The sequence below is a fragment of the Chlorocebus sabaeus genome, chromosome 10 (assembly GCF_047675955.1).
Source record: "Chlorocebus sabaeus isolate Y175 chromosome 10, mChlSab1.0.hap1, whole genome shotgun sequence".
Classification (NCBI taxonomy): domain Eukaryota; kingdom Metazoa; phylum Chordata; class Mammalia; order Primates; family Cercopithecidae; genus Chlorocebus; species Chlorocebus sabaeus.
This window is the reverse complement of record NC_132913.1, coordinates 87,032,363-87,050,928: the sequence shown is the minus strand read 5'-3', so window position 1 is coordinate 87,050,928 and position 18,566 is coordinate 87,032,363. Positions and strand designations below refer to the sequence as shown.

The window sequence follows — 18,566 nt, the reverse complement described above, 5'->3', positions numbered from 1 at the left end:
TTTCTATTTGATTCTTCTTTTAGGTTTAGAATAGATGTATATTGAATACATTTTTAGGCCAAATTCCCAAAGGCTAAGTATTGGATCAACATTTTTTGGAGGCTGATGCTAGATACCATCATAGAATGAACTCCTTAGATATAATACAAAATGTGAACTGTAATTGCAATTATGCTTATATAATAACTTAGTAATCAGATTTTAAAAGTTTGACATCATGGTACAGGAATGAATATTCATATTATTGTCAATCTATATCTCTATTTCTCAATTTAACAGCTTAAAGATTCTTATTTGTTTTCTGTGTAAGCTTACCAGCTTTCACAATCTTCTCTAATTTTGCAACACTGCTCTTCCAATACTTATAGCACATAAGGAAATTTTAATTCTAAGTTATATCCGTACATTCAAAATGAATATTCAAATATTAAACAGTACATTAGGATGACCTTTCTTGTTAGCACATCCCTTCTTTGCTGATTGCACATGATAGTAACCTACAAAAGAAACACATGATGATGACAATGACATAGGTTTGCGGCTATTTGACTTTCCAAAGGCCAAAGAGGAAGCTATCGTTGAAACCAAACAGTAAATCTTGGCCAAATACAAAAATTGAAGTCAAACTTCACTACGTCTCTAATTCAGAGTTTGGTAGAACATTTCAATAAGCACAACTTATTTTTTCTTTATAGTTTATTCTTTTCATCCTTTTCTGAAGAAATAACTAGACATTTTAAACTGAAATCCATGAATTCCTCTGAGAGCCACAAGATGGTGCTATAAAGTGGCATTTAGAAAATTTTGACAAACCATATTACTTCTAGGAGCAAATACTTATTAGGCACGGTCACATAATTATCATTTAACAATATCAGCTACAGATAAATGGTATTTTAAAAAGGCAATAGTAAACCAAATTTGTTAAAATAAAGGAAGTATACCTTTACTATTAATGTTGTTTTAAAATATTCTGTCTCATAAATCATATTTTTGTTGACTCTGTTTTCAACAGAGTGTTTAAAGAATATTTTGTGAGAAGATTAAGAATTGAATTTGGATCTCAACAAGGCTAAATCATATTAGAGAAAGTACTGGACTGATTGGAGACCAATCCCTGCTCTCCACCTGAATTGCTGTAACCAGTCTTCTTTCCATCTCTTCCAGTGGTTCTCAATCAAGGGCAATTTTGTCCTTGGCAGGTCTTTGGCAACGTCTGGAGACATTTTTGGTTTTCCCAGCTGCAAGGGTGGGGATGGAGGGAGCTGCTACTGGCATCTAGTGTGTAGAGGCCAGGGATGCTGCTAAGGGTCCTACAGTGCACAGGACAGCCTCTCACAACAAAGAATTATATTGCTCAAAATATAACAGTGCCAAGGTTGAAAAACTGACCTATTCATTCACTTCCTTGTTGTTGGTTTGTTTGTTTATTCATTAATTTGTCCTCACATTCATTCACTGATGCATATACTTATCCACCATCAGTCCATGAATTCATTTTGTCAATACATTTTTACAATGTGCCTACCATGATTCAAGACTGGACTAAGGGCTGTAATGGCTCATGCCTGTAACCACAGAGGTTGGGAGGCAAGGCAAGAGGATTTCTTGAGGCCAGGAGTTTGAGATCAGTCTGGGCAACACAGTGAGACCGCATCTCTAACAAAATTTTAAAAATTAGCTTGGTGTGGTGGCATAAGACTGTAGTCCCAGCTACTTAGGTGGCTGAGGAGGGAGGATTGGCTTAGCCAAGGAGGGCAAGGCTGCAGTGAGCCATAATCATACCACTGTACTTCATCCTGAGCAGCAGCAACCCTGTATCTAAAAACAAAAAAAAAGATACAAAGATAAGGACTATCCTGTTTCTACTTAATCTGACAGGAGAGAGAGGTGCTTATGAAATAATCCAAACAATAATATGATGTGATCAGTGTTTCATTTCTAAGTGTAAAATGTTCTGGGAACAAAGAAATTATTTAATGAATCCTAGGAAAGAGGATAGAATTCAGGAAGTCTTCACAGAGATGGGGGTTGTTTATTGGACGGGTGAGTGAGGCCATGGAATGAAATTTTGAGCAAAGCACAAGCAAAGTCAGAGTCATGTAATAGTTTAAATTGTTGGTGAGCAGGTACTGTTAGGGTATGAAATTAGAATGAGGAGGGTTGGGAAAAGGAATGGAGAAAATACTTAAAAAATTGGGCAGGGCCACTCTGGGAAGGGCCCTGGACTTTATCCTCCAGGCATGTAAAGTTTAAAATAGGATCGGGGCAGTGGCTCATGCCTGTAATCCCAGCACTTTGGGAGGCTGAGGACAGTGGATCACTTGAGGCCGGGAATTTGAGACCAGCCTGATCAACATGGCGAAACCCATCTCTACTAAAAATACAAACATTAGCTGGGCGTGGTGGCGCAAGTCCATAATCCCAGCTACTCAGGAGGCTGAGGCATGAGAATCCCTTGAGCTTGGGAGGCGGCATTTACAGGGAGGCAAGGCTGCAGTGAGCAGAGATTCTTCTACCACACTCCATCCTGGGCAACAGAGCAAGACTCTGTCTCAAAAATAAATAAATAAATAAATAAAATTTAAAAATAAATATATAAAATAGAAGAGTGATATTAGACATGTAATAATTACCCTCTTTAGGCCTGGGTTTCATACCCTTAATGTGAGAAACATGTCAGGTTTCCTCTAGCTTTAAACCATGTTTTATAATTAGACGGTCAATCCATTAGATATATTACATACTGTATACTATTAGATTTATATTACAACTTTCAACAAAATCACATCTATAAAGAACATTTTTTAATATATAAAAACTGTGTTGTCACAGACATTTACTTTCATTATGATGAGCAAAATATATATTCCTATTAACATATTTGGTGTTTGTTTTAAGACTGGACATACTTGAGGAGATCAAGTTATTCTACAGAATACAGTCTTCCAGGCCAGGCACTGTGGCTCACGCCTGTAATCCCAGCACTTTGGGAGACTGAGGCGGGCGGATCACAAGGTCAAGAGATCGAGACCATCCTGACCAACATGGTGAAACTCCATCTCTAATAAAAATACAAAAATTTGCTGGGTGTGGTAGTGAGCACCTGTAGTCCCAGCAACTCTGGAGGCTGAGGCAGGAGAAGCACTTGAACAAGGGAGGTGGAAGTTGCAGTGAGCCAAGATCACGCCACTACACTCCAGCCTGGCGACAGAGTAAGACTGTCTCAAAAAAAAAAAAAAAGAATACAGTCTTCCAGTTGGTTTATTACTACGTCAATTGAGGTTGCACCCAGGATAAATTTTTAAAACATTTTTCCCTCCAACTTCTCTACTCTTGTACTTTTATCAATAAATTTTAGACAGTCTAATTAGATACAACTAGTTTAACAAGTTTTATAGTTTGAAAAATTTCTTCAAAAGTATTAGTGTTTTATAGAAATAAAACTGTGGAGAGTCCTTTGTGTCTTACATTAACAAATAAAGAAAACCTGATATGAAAAGTTGTGTGGATTTTATTTGAGTAAAATCAGTAGTAATAAAATGAATATTTGATATAATTTGATTCTGATTTACAAAATGTATTTTCATTACATATTTTTGATTATATGTTTTTATATTTATAATTTAAATTTGGCCACTGCTGCAGACAGTTCTGTAGTCATTCAGAATTTAAGGTCACAGAATAGATCAAAGTGAGTAACATGAGATATAAGTAAAAAAAAAAGAAGGATGAGGGTGCAGAGAACAAAAATGGGCCCTATATCTAATTAAAATACAGAAAACCCAGAAATCTCCTATAAGGAACACATCTATCCTTTTGCTTAAAATAGAAAAATGAAAATACTGATGTTTAAACTCACAGAGGTATCGGGAAGGGCAGGGTTGTATTACAGTCTTCAGAACTGGTTAATGATACAGTAACTGAGCCACTTTCATTCTTGCATGTTGTTTGAACTATAATTACCTGCCCTATTTGATTGCATCTTTTGGAATCCTCCTTCCTCCTTCCCCCAAATCTTGATCGTTATGGTTTCTATACCACATTTCCTCCAGTATTAATTCAAGTCTTTGATGGAACATTTCAGATTTGAATATTCATATTTATTTCCTCTGCAGAAATTAAGACCCATCCAATAATTTACAAAGTAATGTGGATTTTCCACAGCACTTGCTTTTTTTTTTTTTTCAGACAGGGTCTCGCTCCTGGGCTCAAACTACCCTCCCACCTCACCTCCTGAGTAGCTGGGGACTACAGGTGAGCACAACCATGCTTGGCTAATTTTTGGACTTTTTTTTTTTTTTAAGAGACGGGGGTCTCCATATGTTGCCCAGGCTGGTCTTGAACTCCTGAGCTCAAGCAATTCGCCCACCTTGGCCTTCCAAAGTGCTGGGGTTACAGGCGTGAGTCACCGTGCCCAGCAGTGCTTGCATTTTGAGACCACATAATCTCTTTTCAAGAGAGAGGGTTAATTTTAAAAAGATAAGAACATTGTATGATGTATAAAAAAGGGGTTCAAGCCCAAGAAAAGTGTTTGAACTAGTTTGTGGTTTTGAAGGGACCTTAGGTTTCAGGCAGAGGCTGTGGAAGAAGCAGATAAGGGCAGATGGGGGGTGAAAAGTGCAGGACTGTGGGACACCCAGCTCTCCACCCCACCCCCTGCTTCCATCAGCCACTCTGCTTTCATCTCTACTGTCTTATTTCAGGTGAGGTGTAATTTTTTTTGAGGCAGGGTCTCGCTCTCCTGGGCTGGAGTGCAGTGGTGTGATCACAGCTCACTGCAACCTCGACCTCCTGGCCTCAAGCCATCCTCCTGCCTCAGCCTCTCCAAAGCACTGAGGTTACAGATGTAAGCCACTGCACCAGGCGGAGGCAGAATTTGAACAAAGGGTTATGAGGAGACACCAGGTGATCTCTAAGGTCCCTTCTGCCCTGTAGGGGCAGGGAATTTTTGCTTTCAAATCTTTGACATGAGCATTAACCTTTAAGCTAAAAGTGTTGAATAATAACTGAGAGACACAGGATAGGATAAAGAAAACATGCAGGCTGGGCACGGTGGCTCATTCCTGTAATCACAGCACTTCGGGAAGCTGAGGCAGGCCAACTCCTTGAGTTCTGGAGTTCAAGACTAGCCTGGGCATCATAGCAAAACCCCGTGTCTACAAAAAAGACAAAAATTAGCAAGGTGTGGGAGCACGTGCCTGTAGCCCCAGCTACTCAGGAGGCCTAGGTGGGAGAATCACCTGAGCCTGGGAAGTAGAGGCTGCAGGGACCCATGGTCAGCCACTGCATTCCGTCCTGGGCAAGAGTGAGAGTCTGTCTCAAAACAAAAATAAAAACAAAAAACCATGGTTTAAAAAAAGGCATCAAAATAAAAGTTTTGAAAAAAGCAAAAGCACCAACAAATTAATCTTTACCCCTTCTTCCTAAGAAATTAAATATTTTTTATTTAAATGTAATGAAACGGTACATTCAAAAAAGTTAAATTCCTTCCAACACTGAGCTACATAGTAAAAAACAAACAAACTAACAGGAAAACCTGAGTTTGAGTGTCCTGCAGAGACGGGGCTTGGAGATCTACCCAAGAGCAGGAGAACTGGTTCTCTCCACAAGGGGCTCCTTTTCAAAACAAGGGGTGCCTCTGAACACCCACCTGAATTAGGACGTGGCAAACATGACACGCAGGCTTTCATTCTGGGTCTCTGATTTCTGTGCACATAGGACCTTCCCCTCTTGGTGTCAGTAAGAGTTGCCATTCATTTGCATATACATAGGGACATTAAACAACAACAGCCCTACAAAAGTGTGGAGAGCATGACTGGCCACTGCTGGACTGACACAAGATGTTGGCAGTTACCATTCACGGGTTGGCATTTTTAAGTAAATATTTATAGATAAAACTTCATAAAACAACAAAAATTCACGTTACTTGGGGAAAACATGTCTAAGCATTCCCAGCATTGTTTGAATATAAGGATACATTTTGTGAATTTTAGTAGCTTTAGAAATAATCTTAAGGTCATCCCAAAAGTTAAAACAAATTTTCAGCAGAAATTCAAAGTCTATTTTAGGAATTGTTTTTCATCTGCAATATAACTAATAGTTATGAAAAAACAGCGTTGGAGAGAGGCTCTTGGAAACACTTTATTTCATCTGCATTATGCCCAGGTCCCTTAATAAAGGAAAGCACAACTGAATGACCACATGGAAGGTATAAAAAAGCAAATAATGAATTAAGGGGCGGGTGGATCATAGGCTTTTAACTTTTGGCTAGTTACATGAGATATTCCAGCTGTGAATGCATAGCAAGCGATTCCATTTTAAGCTAATAACTATGCTTACATTTTAGCCTATTGGTCTTTTTTGAAAGAGACATTGGCAGACTAAGGAGAAAGACCCCAATCCACACTGTGTAAAGGGAAAGTGATTTTAAAAATATTAAGGTGAAAAATAAATTGTTAATTTTCAAAATTCTATGGTTCCCCACACCCCTCCTTCCTCCAGACAAAAATGGCTAGTGATCATTTTATGTAACTAATACACAGGTGTGTGGGGAGTGGAGGTGTTTCTGTTAGTTGCTGTCACTTTTTTCTGGACATCAAGCTCCTTTTCTTCACTTAAATTAATAGCATAGCTTCTGTCGCTCCAAACTAATAACGGTAGCAGTGAAATCTATTTGCTATTTTAAAAAAATGACTAGTAGAACACATATTTCATAATATCACATGATAAAACAATTTAAAATATACAGGTAATTAAAAACACTTTACTGTCCTACAATGACAACTAAGGTCACTTTTAAAAATCTCTTATTTATCAGACTACATTTATATGAAAGAAGAAATAAAATTTTTTTGTGTTCCATGAGGGAAGAAAATAGAATGAAGTCTGACATAGTGCAAAAATGTGCTTAAAGTGAAATTTTCAAAGAAAAAAATTGCAATAAGAATTAGACTTCTGTCTTTCTAAGGATAATTCTCTACTCATGGTTTCCTGAACACAAACAAATGCTACACCAAAAAAAGAAAAAAAAAAACAACAACAGAATATAGATAGTATTAATTAGGAGGTTCTTTAAAAACATTTCAAAATTCCACAGCACAACAGGAAACCTAATTTTCATACTCTGAAATGTATCAGGTAAGTAGAGTGGATTCTTTTCCTTGTTCCAATAAGGTTTTGCCACCTTCTTTCTTTCTTTCTTTCTTTCTTTTTTTTTTTTTTTTTTTTTTTTGAGACAGAGTCTTGCTCTGTCCCCCAGGCTGGAGTGCAGTGGCACAATCTTGGCTCACTGCAACCTCTGCCTCCCAGGTTCAAGTGATTCTCGTGCCTCAGCCTCCTGAGTAGCTAGAATCACACGCATGCACCACCACACCTGGCCAAGTTTTGTATTTTTAGTAGAGACAGGGTTTCACCATGGTGGCCAGGCTTGTCTCAAACTCCTGACCTCAAGTGATCTGCCTGTCTTGGCCTCCTTAAAGTACTGGGATTACAGATATGAGCCACTGCGCCTGGTTTGCCTTCTTTTGAAATAAATTGGCTGTCTTCTATCTATGGAAGTCTAGAAACTCTTGAACAGAGTATGAATTACATGTCTCCACTGGCCTGGAAATATCTACCCTTGACATTGTTGGTTTTGTTGCCCATGTCGGGGGCCAGAAGAGAGGATGCAGGCAGGGCAGAGTGGCACGGTTTCCTCTCAGGCCTAGAATCAGAAACAGGTTGGCTCAAGGGAACAATCCCAGGGCCAGGATCAGGGTGAGGTCAGTGAGGTTGAGTCGAGAGGCAAGTGCAGGGTCGGATCCTGTCTTTACTTAAGATTTTGATACTTTGTTCACCACATTTCTTTTCTGCATTAATTTTTATTTTTAAAAATGTTGCATCCCTGAGTTTTTTGGCACCTACTTATATTTGTGCCCAGGGTGAATGCCTCATTGACCTCACCCTTGTCCTGGCCCTGCTCAACCAGTACCTGGGCTGTGGGCTCAGGTAGATCCGTGAGGCCACAGCAAGCACAGCCTCTCCCTTTTACCCTCTTCAGCTCAGATGGCTCAGGAAAGTCTTCTACAAGAGCTAAGTTCTCCCTGCTTGCAAAAATGAAAACAAAGGGTAAAGAAAAGTGTCCTCTTTGTCTAACAGGAAGCCAACGGGAGTGTTACGGAACAGCAGTTGTAGACAGAACTGACCGGTGGGAGTTTCAGTTTGTCTCTATTCCAGCGTTTATATCTTTCTCAACAGGAACAAAAGAACTAATGTCCACAAGGTGAATTTAGCAGAAAAATCAAGGAGTCAGAATAATATATTTATTCAAAAAGTAGGAAGACTCCCTCCAAAGAATGCTAAGTTAAATAAAAATGAGAGACTTGAGATGCACACACAAATGTCACATAAAGCTCTTTTATGTAGCGAAATGGGCAGGATTACATGCGGTACACCTAAAGTAACCGATGGTAACTTTCCATTCTTGAAGAGAACAAAATAATACTTTCAATCGTTTTGCTAAACTTCTCATGAGACAGGTTGGTATGTGTCTCCTTGTATTTTCCAAAAATACATACTTACCGTCCTCAGGCAGGCGCCAGATACTGCCCCCCACAAAGAACACTGGGGCCCTGCTTCTCTCCATTTGTGTTTGAAGCGAGTAGAGTGGAGAAAGGGATGCTTTCAGAAATGTTATCTTACTTAATGTCCTCATAGCCTGTAGCTCTGTAAGGAACAGTCTCACGGGGAGAGAGAGAGGATTAGGAGCCATGGGGGAAAAAGCTTTCCTTCTGGCAGTTTCTACAGCTAGAACCATGAAGCCCCTAGGTGTCACACTGTTTTCTCTGGAGGAATATAAGACTAGATGTAATATTATTACACCGTCTCATTTAGCAAGTAGTATCATCATCCGATTGTTTGGAAAGGTGAAATACAGGGGATTCTGGTTCTTTGCCCTACCGTGGAAGGAACGTTTGACACCACAGTACTTTTTTGGAAAACGGAAGCTAAAGCTAGAGGCCAAAAAAGCTCTCAAAAGGGAAGATGAAGAAAGTTAGGAATATTGGTCTGGTTAAAAAGCTCTCAAAATTATTCAGTGAATGCTGACATTAGATAGGTATTAGTCTTTAGGTAATAACATGGATATGTATCTACTTTATGCATTTTTATGCAGATTTAGTAGGAAAAAAACCTAAATATATATTTAATTCCATAGGATCCCAGTGCATTTTGAGGATTTAAACAGATAAGCCAACCTCAAAGGGACTGATTCTTGCAACTAAAACACAGACACCTCTGGGGTGAAATGTGGCAACAGTTTGACAGGCATAGCAGTAGCTTAGGCCAGAAAGGATTTATCCAATTAAAATTATGGGATGAATTTTGGCTGGCAGAATGTAATTACCAGCCTTGGAATGGATCCAGGATCCTGAGGTTAACACCCCTCCTCTTGCCAACAACCCTCCTACCTGCCAACACTCCGAGATGGAGAAGGCTGGATCTGACATAATCGCACATAATACTGTTGTGACATCTAAGTACAATGATGATGATGTGAGAAGCATCATGAACCTGATTTTTTTTAACACTCATTATGTTACTTATTTTTATGCCACATTAGGCTAGAAACCAAATGTCCACATAAATGTTAATTTCCTCAAATCTGTGTTTAAAAATTATAATTAGAAAATAAAAAATAGATTTAAAAATTAATTTATTCCGTCAAAGTAGTTATTTAGTGATTATTTCACTACAGGAACAAAATTGGATCAAAATGGTGACATTTAATCCTTGCTACACGAAAAAAAAAAAAAAAAGCAGGTCCTGATTTTTTGGAAGCGAAATGTGTTTTCAAGGTTGAGTGGCCTAGAAAAAAAGGAAATGCGGAAGCCTGTTTCATATTCGTTGTAACTTTGACTACATGGGTATGCACAAGGACTGCTTTTGTCCCGGGGTGGGTCCAGTTCACAGTCACGGGGGCCACTAATCCTTCAGGAGGGGATTTACTAGAAGGGTGTGTGTGAGTGCTTGTGTCCCTTGCAAGGAAACCAGAGAAGAGCCCCCTGCTGGTGCATGATCAATAGGCAAAGACCTGATCATTATATTCCAATGCCCCTTTAAAGTCATTAATTGACTAGAGAATTGCGGAGGGTTTGGCGATACAGAAGAGCAGACGAAGAGGCAACACTAGAAGAAACTGAAGCGTTCAGGGACGCCAGGCACGTGGTGCCGGGTCAGGGAGGGAGAGGCAGAGCCAGCCCGGGCGGTGTGCGGCTGGGGTGGGGCGCGCTCCGGGCGCCCGGGAGGCGGAGTCGGCGGCGGAGGCTGCGCGCGGGCCACGCGCGGCGGCGACTCAGGCTAGGCAGCCGCGTTGCCCCACTGCCCTTCGGTGCGCGCAGGTCCGCTCCCCTTCCAAAAACTGCGGAGCGGGAGGCGCTGCCGCTAGTTCGAGAGCTCGGCCGGGGCCGCGCAGCCTCCGGCCGCCCCTCGCTCCCGGGCGCCACAACCCGGCGCCCTCGCCGCTGCTGCGTCCCGCGAGACCTGTGTGGAGTCCGGGAGTCAGTTCGGGTTCCCTTTCAGCGCACGTGGTCCTGGGACATTCCACCCAGGAACCCAGGCGGCACCGCGCAGGGATTCCCAGCAGCGGGGTTCTGGCCCCAGCACGCGTTGCGGCAGCCTGGCGAGCCTCCTTGCGGCAGCCTGGCGAGCCTCCTTGCGGCCTCCAAGTGCCGGTGGGGTGCGTGCGCAGGGGGCAGGTGAACTTCTGCACTTTGCACTTGCTGGGCTAGGTTCTCTGGGGTTGGGGAGGCGCGGGGGCGGGGGACGGTCGCGTGTTTGATCTATCACCAGAGGTCATCCAATGGTAATTGAAGGGATGGGCCAGGAAGACTAGGATCTCCCTGTCCCAAACAGAGTGTTTTGGGGGGCTTGCGTTTGGGTCACTTTCTGAGCCTGGTACTGCCGCTCATTTCAGCTTCGCTGTGAAGGTGAATTTTTCTAACTCCATCTTTGTGTGATTTAGCTGTCCACAGGGAATCAAAATGTGGAACGAGAGGATGAAACTAATCCTTTCTTTTGCACTGTTAGGGGTTGCCATAAACACCATTTGTTAAAAAGCATAATTATGTTGGGAAAGTGCCTGATGAGACAATTAAGCTGCATAAACACACTGAAAACAAATGAAAACCAGAAGACGCCCACACCCCTTGTGTAAAGCAATTTTTTGTTTACATAGAAACGAGAGGTCTGGGCTGATTTATTACAACAATGTTATTAATATCTAGAAAAACCTGATGACAGACTTTTTATGAATTTTCAGTGATGAGACGATGGACATGATATGAAAACCTGCCTGCAAACCTGAGCTGGCTACGAAGCCTGAGCTCTCTCTAGGTTAAGATGATGAGGCCAACGAATGATCCTGGCGAACAAGCCAGCGGATTTATTCAGGGAGAGCACCATTATTTGCACCAGAGCACTTTTAGCTTAAACTCTAAAGTTTAAAGCGTGTCTCAGAGTTAGACCACTGTGGTTGATATCCCTCACGCAGGGAACATTACCTGTCAGAAAACGACCCTCATCAAACATTTGTTGAATGAATTCATGAGGGCCTCATCCATTTTTAGTTATGATATTTAAAAGAGACCAACGTTATGAGGTGCTGAACTTGAAGAGGGAAATTATTTTCTTATTATTTTAAGATGTTTTAATTCCTTTAGATCGTGAATATCATTTGAGGTATGGAAAAATGAGTCAAAAATGCTATTCTAGAGTACTAAAAAGAAAGCAACCGCCAAAACCTGTGTAATTTATTTTCAACAAAAATCACATTTTTGATATTATTGAGTAATATATATCAGAATACGTGTCATCTTTCAAGTTACAGAATTTTGTAAAAAGACTTTAAACTGATTTAGAAACTTTGGTGGAACAAGGAGGAACTTAGACAATTGTCATGTAAACCATCCAAATGGCTTCCTTATTTATTTGTATAATGTCCATGGCGTGGCCTGTAGATACTTTTTCATTCTTGCCACAAGAATTTCTTTTATAAGGATCCACATCTTAAATAATCTTCCTTGTTTCCTTTTTCTGCATTTCCCCAGTAAGTCTAGTTTAACAACAACAAAAAAAATCATACCTATTTGTAAAATAGTACAGACCTTGAAAACAGGGATAAGGCTAAGGAAAACTATGCTTAAAATGGGATAACACACTTTAATGAAAAACTTTCACATACATGATGGAATTCATACTGAGGACCCGGCCAGGTATTTTCCAGTGTCGTTACAAGATTCATATGTATGTGACCGTGTACACATTGTTTCTTATTTTAGTCAATCTGGGGATTTTATGCTTTAAAATTTTTCTAGGAATGAAATAGTAAAGTGCTCATAGCATGACTGCTTCATTTCCAAAAAGTTATGATTTTTTTATAGTTAAAACATGAAAATATGAATGAACTCTAGAGACACATAAAAATTTTTCTCCTATTCCAGAAAAGTCATGTCTTCTTCCAGAGTGGGACTCCGTTTGGCTGCCTGTTTACTAAACATTTCAGAAGCCAGAAGAAAATACATTGTTGAGAACATAGCAAAAGCAGCTCTTCTTGACAAAAATGGTAGGAAAAGCAGACAATTGAAGCTGAATATTGTAGTGTTTTGATAATATAGTAATTTTTGTACTGTGCACACTGTATCTACAGAACACTTTCTTCCTTTCTTCCTGAATTTTCCTCCTTGTTCTTGAGCTGTTGCAGCTCTGCACAACTCCAGGATACTGAGATAGCTCAGTTACTCAGATGTGCACATATGCTCTTTTCTAAATGTCTGCATACGCTCAGCAGCGCAGCTCTTAACATTTGCGTGTGAGTCTCTGAGATGCGTGTTGTTCAGGATATTGACAGGCTCCTGGGGAGGATGTATTTACATAAAAGTATAATGTTTCTCTCATGGGTCGTTTATTTGATCATTAATAGAATGAGGATAATCATACCTTATGCTTTTTATTGAGCAGGTTAAATGAAAAATAAACTTGCCAAATACCAACTACTTTTCAAAGCACTCCTGCCAGCAAAGCCCATGCAATCATTACAGTATTATTATTTCTACCCTCTTTTCTCTGTATAGAGACTGTTAGGCAAGTGCATTTAAATGATGTGCGTAAGATCACTCAGCAATTTGGTGACAGAAGACTGGAACTCATGCCTCGTTATTCCCTTGGCCAGTATTACTATGAAAGATACTGCTCTTTTTTTCACCCTTCTTAAAATGTTCCTGTAATGACACATGGTTAGATATTATTTGTCTTTACTTTCACACACACACTAACACACACAACAGTGTGTACAGTCGTTTAAATAGAATGCTTGTTATTAAATCAATAACTTTTTGGCAACAAGTGAAACCAGCCCTAAAGCGTTTCAGACAGTAAATTTTAATTTCCGATTGTCATTTTTAATGTGGTTACTGCTTTTCATATGAAAGAAGTGTTTTCCCCCAACCCATCTTAACTGTGAGCATATTTAAGTTACTGTCTCGCAACTTTGCAGGAGCCAGAAATGTCTATGAAAATTCCTGATAATTGCTGATAGGAAAACTCCTTTGGAGTTGGTATGCAGCTGTGATTGTGCATGCTTTTTGTGGAAAGAGCCAGCTCGGGCTCTTCATTGTCAGAAACAGTACACCTAATGGGATTGGGTTGCCTGTCTCTGTGATTAAGTAAATGTGCAGAGACATTTGTGGAAGACACACACTGATGGATGCCTGGGTCTCAACTCACAGTTTTTATCAGCTTATTAGTGGCAGCAGCTCAAATGGAATTATAGCTATTATACTCCATTACAAATACCAAACAATTTACTTCTGCTGAGATTCACACTGACAGCTCCTCTTGCCAGCAGTAATTTTTTTTTTCTATATGCGTGCTTAAGAAATTGCAGGAGAGAGTAGTATTTTATTCTTTCAGCATTTGATTCAATTGAATCATATGAAACTGAGAATAAAAGCTTTTCAGGAGAAGATTTAGGATGAAAAAAAATTGAATCATATCTCTTTTTTTCCAGGAGTTAGAGTATGTTGAAAAACTACATAAAATAGGAGGTTGCATGATCTTGTTCTTACTTCATCTTTTATAGTTTTCAAAATGCAAGGAAGGTAGCACTAGTTAAGAAAATGAACCTTTTTTTTTTAACAAATATTTTAAAGGCATTTTTTTAAGTGAGTGGAATAAAACTATATAAACTGTATTTTTTTTCTAATTAAGCAATGTGAGCACATTTAAATGGCCTAGAAAGGTCTTAGGTAAAGGAATCTGAGTTATAAATTTTAGACCTACACCAGGGCAGGACTCTATAGATGCTTATTTGGCCATGAGTGAGTGACATATGTTTATCTTCTCACATTATTAAAATTAATAGTGTAGGGCTGTTGTAAGCTCTGTAGTTCCTGGGTGTAACTTGTTTTTCCTTTCCTCTGAAAAGATTAATTGTTAAGCTGCCAGGGGACAGGGAGACAAGGTATAATAGCATAACCAAAGGTTTAATTACCGCCTGAAAACTTTTGTCCTTCACTTTGAATTTGCTTTTGTAGGCATAAGGGGTACTTTTAAGGAGCCTGGACCATGCTTGTAAACTTCAAAAATAACTCTAGGGCTATGTATGGCTGCCACACAAGGGAATGGCAGCTTTCTCCTCCAGGTTACACATATTCAAGAGAGTCACAAACCACCAAAAGCTGGAAGTTGTTAACATCTGAAGGCTGTTGGTGGCCTCCGAAAAGGAGATGGTGGACTCAGAACAGTTTCTAATGGACAGGTGCATGCGTCTCAAAAACCTCTGCTCTGGGCACTAATTGGTCTATTCTAGTTTTACCAGATGTTAGATCTTGACCCAAACAGTTTAGTTTCTGGATTTGGGAAGGAAATATTGACAAGGTCTAGGTGATGAGATTGATGAAGAACAGGATTTACAGCGATATGATTTGGCTATTAGAGAAAGGGGCTACCATCTTAGACTGAGTTAAGGAAATTTTGGCAAATTCAGTAGCAAGTCCAAAAGAGGGTCTATTATAGACATCAAAAGCTTGTGTCTGGGCTGAGCCATCTGGTTATACAATAAGATGCTGTAAGAAAAGTGGACATTGCCTCTCATGAATTTCATGTTTATTCAATGTCACTTCCAAAAGTCACATCCCAGAATTTTTCAACTAAGCTAAATTTAATTATACCAGAAGAAATAAACTATTAAGGTTTTATCACAGAAAAAAAAATTCTTGCACTCCTGTCTTGTTTTCTTTACAGGAAAGGAACATCCTCAAGTGTCAGTGCTCAATATATTTTCTGATCAAGACTACAATAGATCAGTCATTACAATAGCAGCTTCTGTTGATAAGTTGGGTAAGATTTCAGTTTCTTTCTTCACATATTTGTCTTTATTTTGGTGAAGGGTAGGCCTTCGGGTAGACCTGAACATTCTCTAATCATTGATTTCCTGTGTAAATCTGAATACTCCCCTCTGTTAAGTAAAGAGTCTACCACAAAACTACATTTAGTCATTTCTCTGAACATGTAAATCTCAAACATCCTCCATTTCCTCTTTGTTACAGTGAACTTTGGGGTCCAAGATTTCATGACTTTTTTTTTTTTCCTTTTTCTTTTTGCTGAAGATGATCACATATCCTTTGTGGTTAAGAAAAGACATCTTCAGGTTTTAGCCCATGAAGTAATAGTGTTGAAGTCAGCTTTCATTTCACTGCTAAGCTGGCATGGAATGAAACATGCTAAGCAGTGCATTCTGGGTTGGGAGCTTGAGATCTGGAGTTGGGCCATGAGTTGACATGTCTCACAGGGACATTGTAAGGTTTAGTAGAGAGCTTACTGATAACTTCAGCAAGCATAGGACAGATTATCTTTTTTTTTTTTTCAAGACAAGAGTCTCACTCCATCACCCAGAGTGGAGTGCAGTGGCCCGATTTCGACTCACTGCAACCTCTGCCTCCCGGGTTCAAGCAATTCTTGTGCTTCAGCCTCCTGTGTAGCTGGAATTACAGGTGCACACCACCATGCCTGGCTAACTTTTTGTATCGTTTTCAATAGAGATGGGGATTTGCCATGTTGGCCAGGCTGGTCTCAAACTCCTGACGTCAAGTGATTTGCCTGCCTCAGCGTCCCAAAGTGCTGGAATTGTAGGAGTGAGCCACCGAGCCTGGCCTGGACAGATTATGTTGAATGTTAATCTTAATACAGGATAAAAATCCGCTTTTTCCTCTATTGCTAAAATGGTCATACTGTATTACTAATAAAAACTCAGAGTAATATCATAAAACTCTTAGGTGTCTATAATATGCATTTAGCTATAATAATTCAATGAAAATATAATTAGTGGATAAGAGCAAAACTAAAATAAGTATGCTTTAAAAAATTTACGTGAAAAAGAATTTATGTGGTTGAGCACAGTGGCTCATGCCTATAGTTTCTGCACTTTGGGAGGCCAAGGTGAGAGGATTGCCTGATGCCAGGAATTTGAGACCAACCTGGGCAACGTAGCAAGACTCAGTCTCTAAAAAATAAAAAATAAAAAAATTATGTTTGTGTATCTATTTTAATAGAATTACTCATAAAGCATTCTGAAAATAAGGAATTAGATTAATTGGAGAAAGTTGAAAAAATTTAAAGTAACCAATTATATAAAAATAATCAAATAGTATAAGACCAATAAATCTTGTATAATTCTCCCACTTTGGGGAGGAAAAGGTGGAAGAAATATGAAGTTTTATGACTCTTGGGAGGTGGGATGAGGGGAGAGGTTAGATTTTGTGTTTTTCGTTATTTTGGACAAAAAAGAAGTCTTCTATACAGATTACAAAAGAAAAGCAACTAGTGGAGCAACAAAATCATAGCTTTTTCTTTAGATGCAGTTGAAAGCTTAAGATTGTTTTCCACAATTTTGCATTTTTAGGCAGTTCTGTTCTGGCTGCCTGCCTAGAGGCCTTCCAGGCTATCGATATGGAAGTTCAAGAGGGAATCCACCCTTGCCTGGGAGCAGTGGACCTGGTTCCGATTTACCCTCTCTCTGGAATCACAGTGGAAGAGTGTGGAGTGGTGGCCAGAAGTAAGAGAAAGTTTGGGGTTATGTGTTCTTTCTTATTGGAAACCATTTTTGCAAACTGAAATAGCTTGTGAGAATCGCATCACTCCTCAGCTCCCTGGGAAAAGTTGATCTTGAAGACCTGTATCCACAATACACTGTGTGTTTGTGACCTACCCCTCCACTTCCTATGCCGTGACATTATGGAACACTAAATGTTGTGGGGTATGGCAAAAAAAAAAAAAAAAAAAAATCATTAATTTTATCCCTTACAAATTCACAATGGATCATGAGGAAGCAATAGTGGTTTCTAATAAGTCCTTCAGGCTCTTCAGGGCAGAACGATGGTGTGTTTTGCCTATCTGTGTCCTATTTTCTTGAGCAGGGGTAATGATGAGGTTGAAAATCTACTTAAATGTTAACTCTTACCCCTTTTTCCTCCGACTTTTTTTTTTTTTTTCCTTTTTTCCCTGTGCACAACTCTCACTGAGATTTTCTTTAGAGCTGAACTGTCACTTGAATGATTTCAGCCCCAGGGGTAAGATTAATTTGGAAAATTTGAGCTATGCCACTTGAGGTGTTTTTGAATTAGGCAAATTGGGAGAAAAGAAAGAACTTTTGCCTGGACTGTCTAACTGTACCACGGTTAATTACAAGATGCAGAGGCTTATAATCTTCGGGGAAAAATCCGCCTTAGGATAATTGCATTCTTTTCTGTATGACCTCAGAAATCCCTCTATGATGTTGTCTCATTTTTAATTAATGGTGAATTGTCTAACATTTGGGATGTAGATTTGGACTTTAGTTGAGCTACATGAAGCACCAGAAATAGGAAATGAGACTTGCTTCCAAAGGAGTGCCTCACTACTTATACTGCATTTTCATGTGACCCGACAGTTGAAGGGTTATTTCCGAGGGAAATCTTGGCCTCAGACTTGCTTTACGTTTTATCCAAGAAAGAGTTAAAATTCAGCATGGAGGGGAAAATGTGTTCCACACAAAAATGAAGAGTTCAGAATTGTCCAGACCAGAATAATGATTTTAATTGTCTTCAAAACAATTATGGACAATTACATTAAATCTCAAATTAGCTAGTACATGAAGTTCTTCATTACATCGGGACTGGTCCACCCCAGATGTTCGTCCTGCGTAGGAGACAGTTAAGAATCAGTGAGTCTGGACACAGGATTTCTCCCTTCCCTTGCCCTTTGCTTCATTGGCAGCTACTGTACCTCATGATTTAAACATGGACATTTCTAATTAAATGAGAGCTCAGCTGCATTTTTGAACTAATTTATAACATTTGAGTTGAAATGTAATAGCTTCAATCTTCATCTGATTAAAAACAGTCCTATACTGTACATGGTTACTATTTTGATGCTCCAACATGCAGTTTTTATTTTTACATTCCCTTTTCTACACAGCTGTTCATCTAATGTCATCCAAATTGTTTTAAGATTTTTTTTTCTTGTAACAGCATGCTCAGGCATTCTTATGAGGC

General features: G+C 39.5%; 1 protein-coding gene across 5 annotated transcripts in view; it reads left to right on the top strand.

The window, feature by feature from the left end:
- The first annotated feature begins 10,254 nt into the window (after window positions 1–10,254).
- Window positions 10,255–18,566, top strand: part of FTCDNL1 (formiminotransferase cyclodeaminase N-terminal like) — a 58,230-nt gene continuing 49,918 nt past the window's right edge. Inside the window, exons 1-4 of one of the 5 annotated variants that reach the window (XM_038001800.2) lie at window positions 10,255–10,736; window positions 12,480–12,601; window positions 15,280–15,375; window positions 16,937–17,089. In XM_038001800.2, coding sequence (XP_037857728.2) covers window positions 12,487–12,601; window positions 15,280–15,375; window positions 16,937–17,089 — 364 coding nt within the window. In that variant the 5' untranslated portion in view covers window positions 10,255–10,736; window positions 12,480–12,486. The remainder of the gene's footprint in view (window positions 10,737–12,479; window positions 12,602–15,279; window positions 15,376–16,936; window positions 17,090–18,566) is intronic. The other 4 variants (XM_038001799.2, XM_007967054.3, XM_038001797.2 and 1 more) reach the window with 4 other exon arrangements.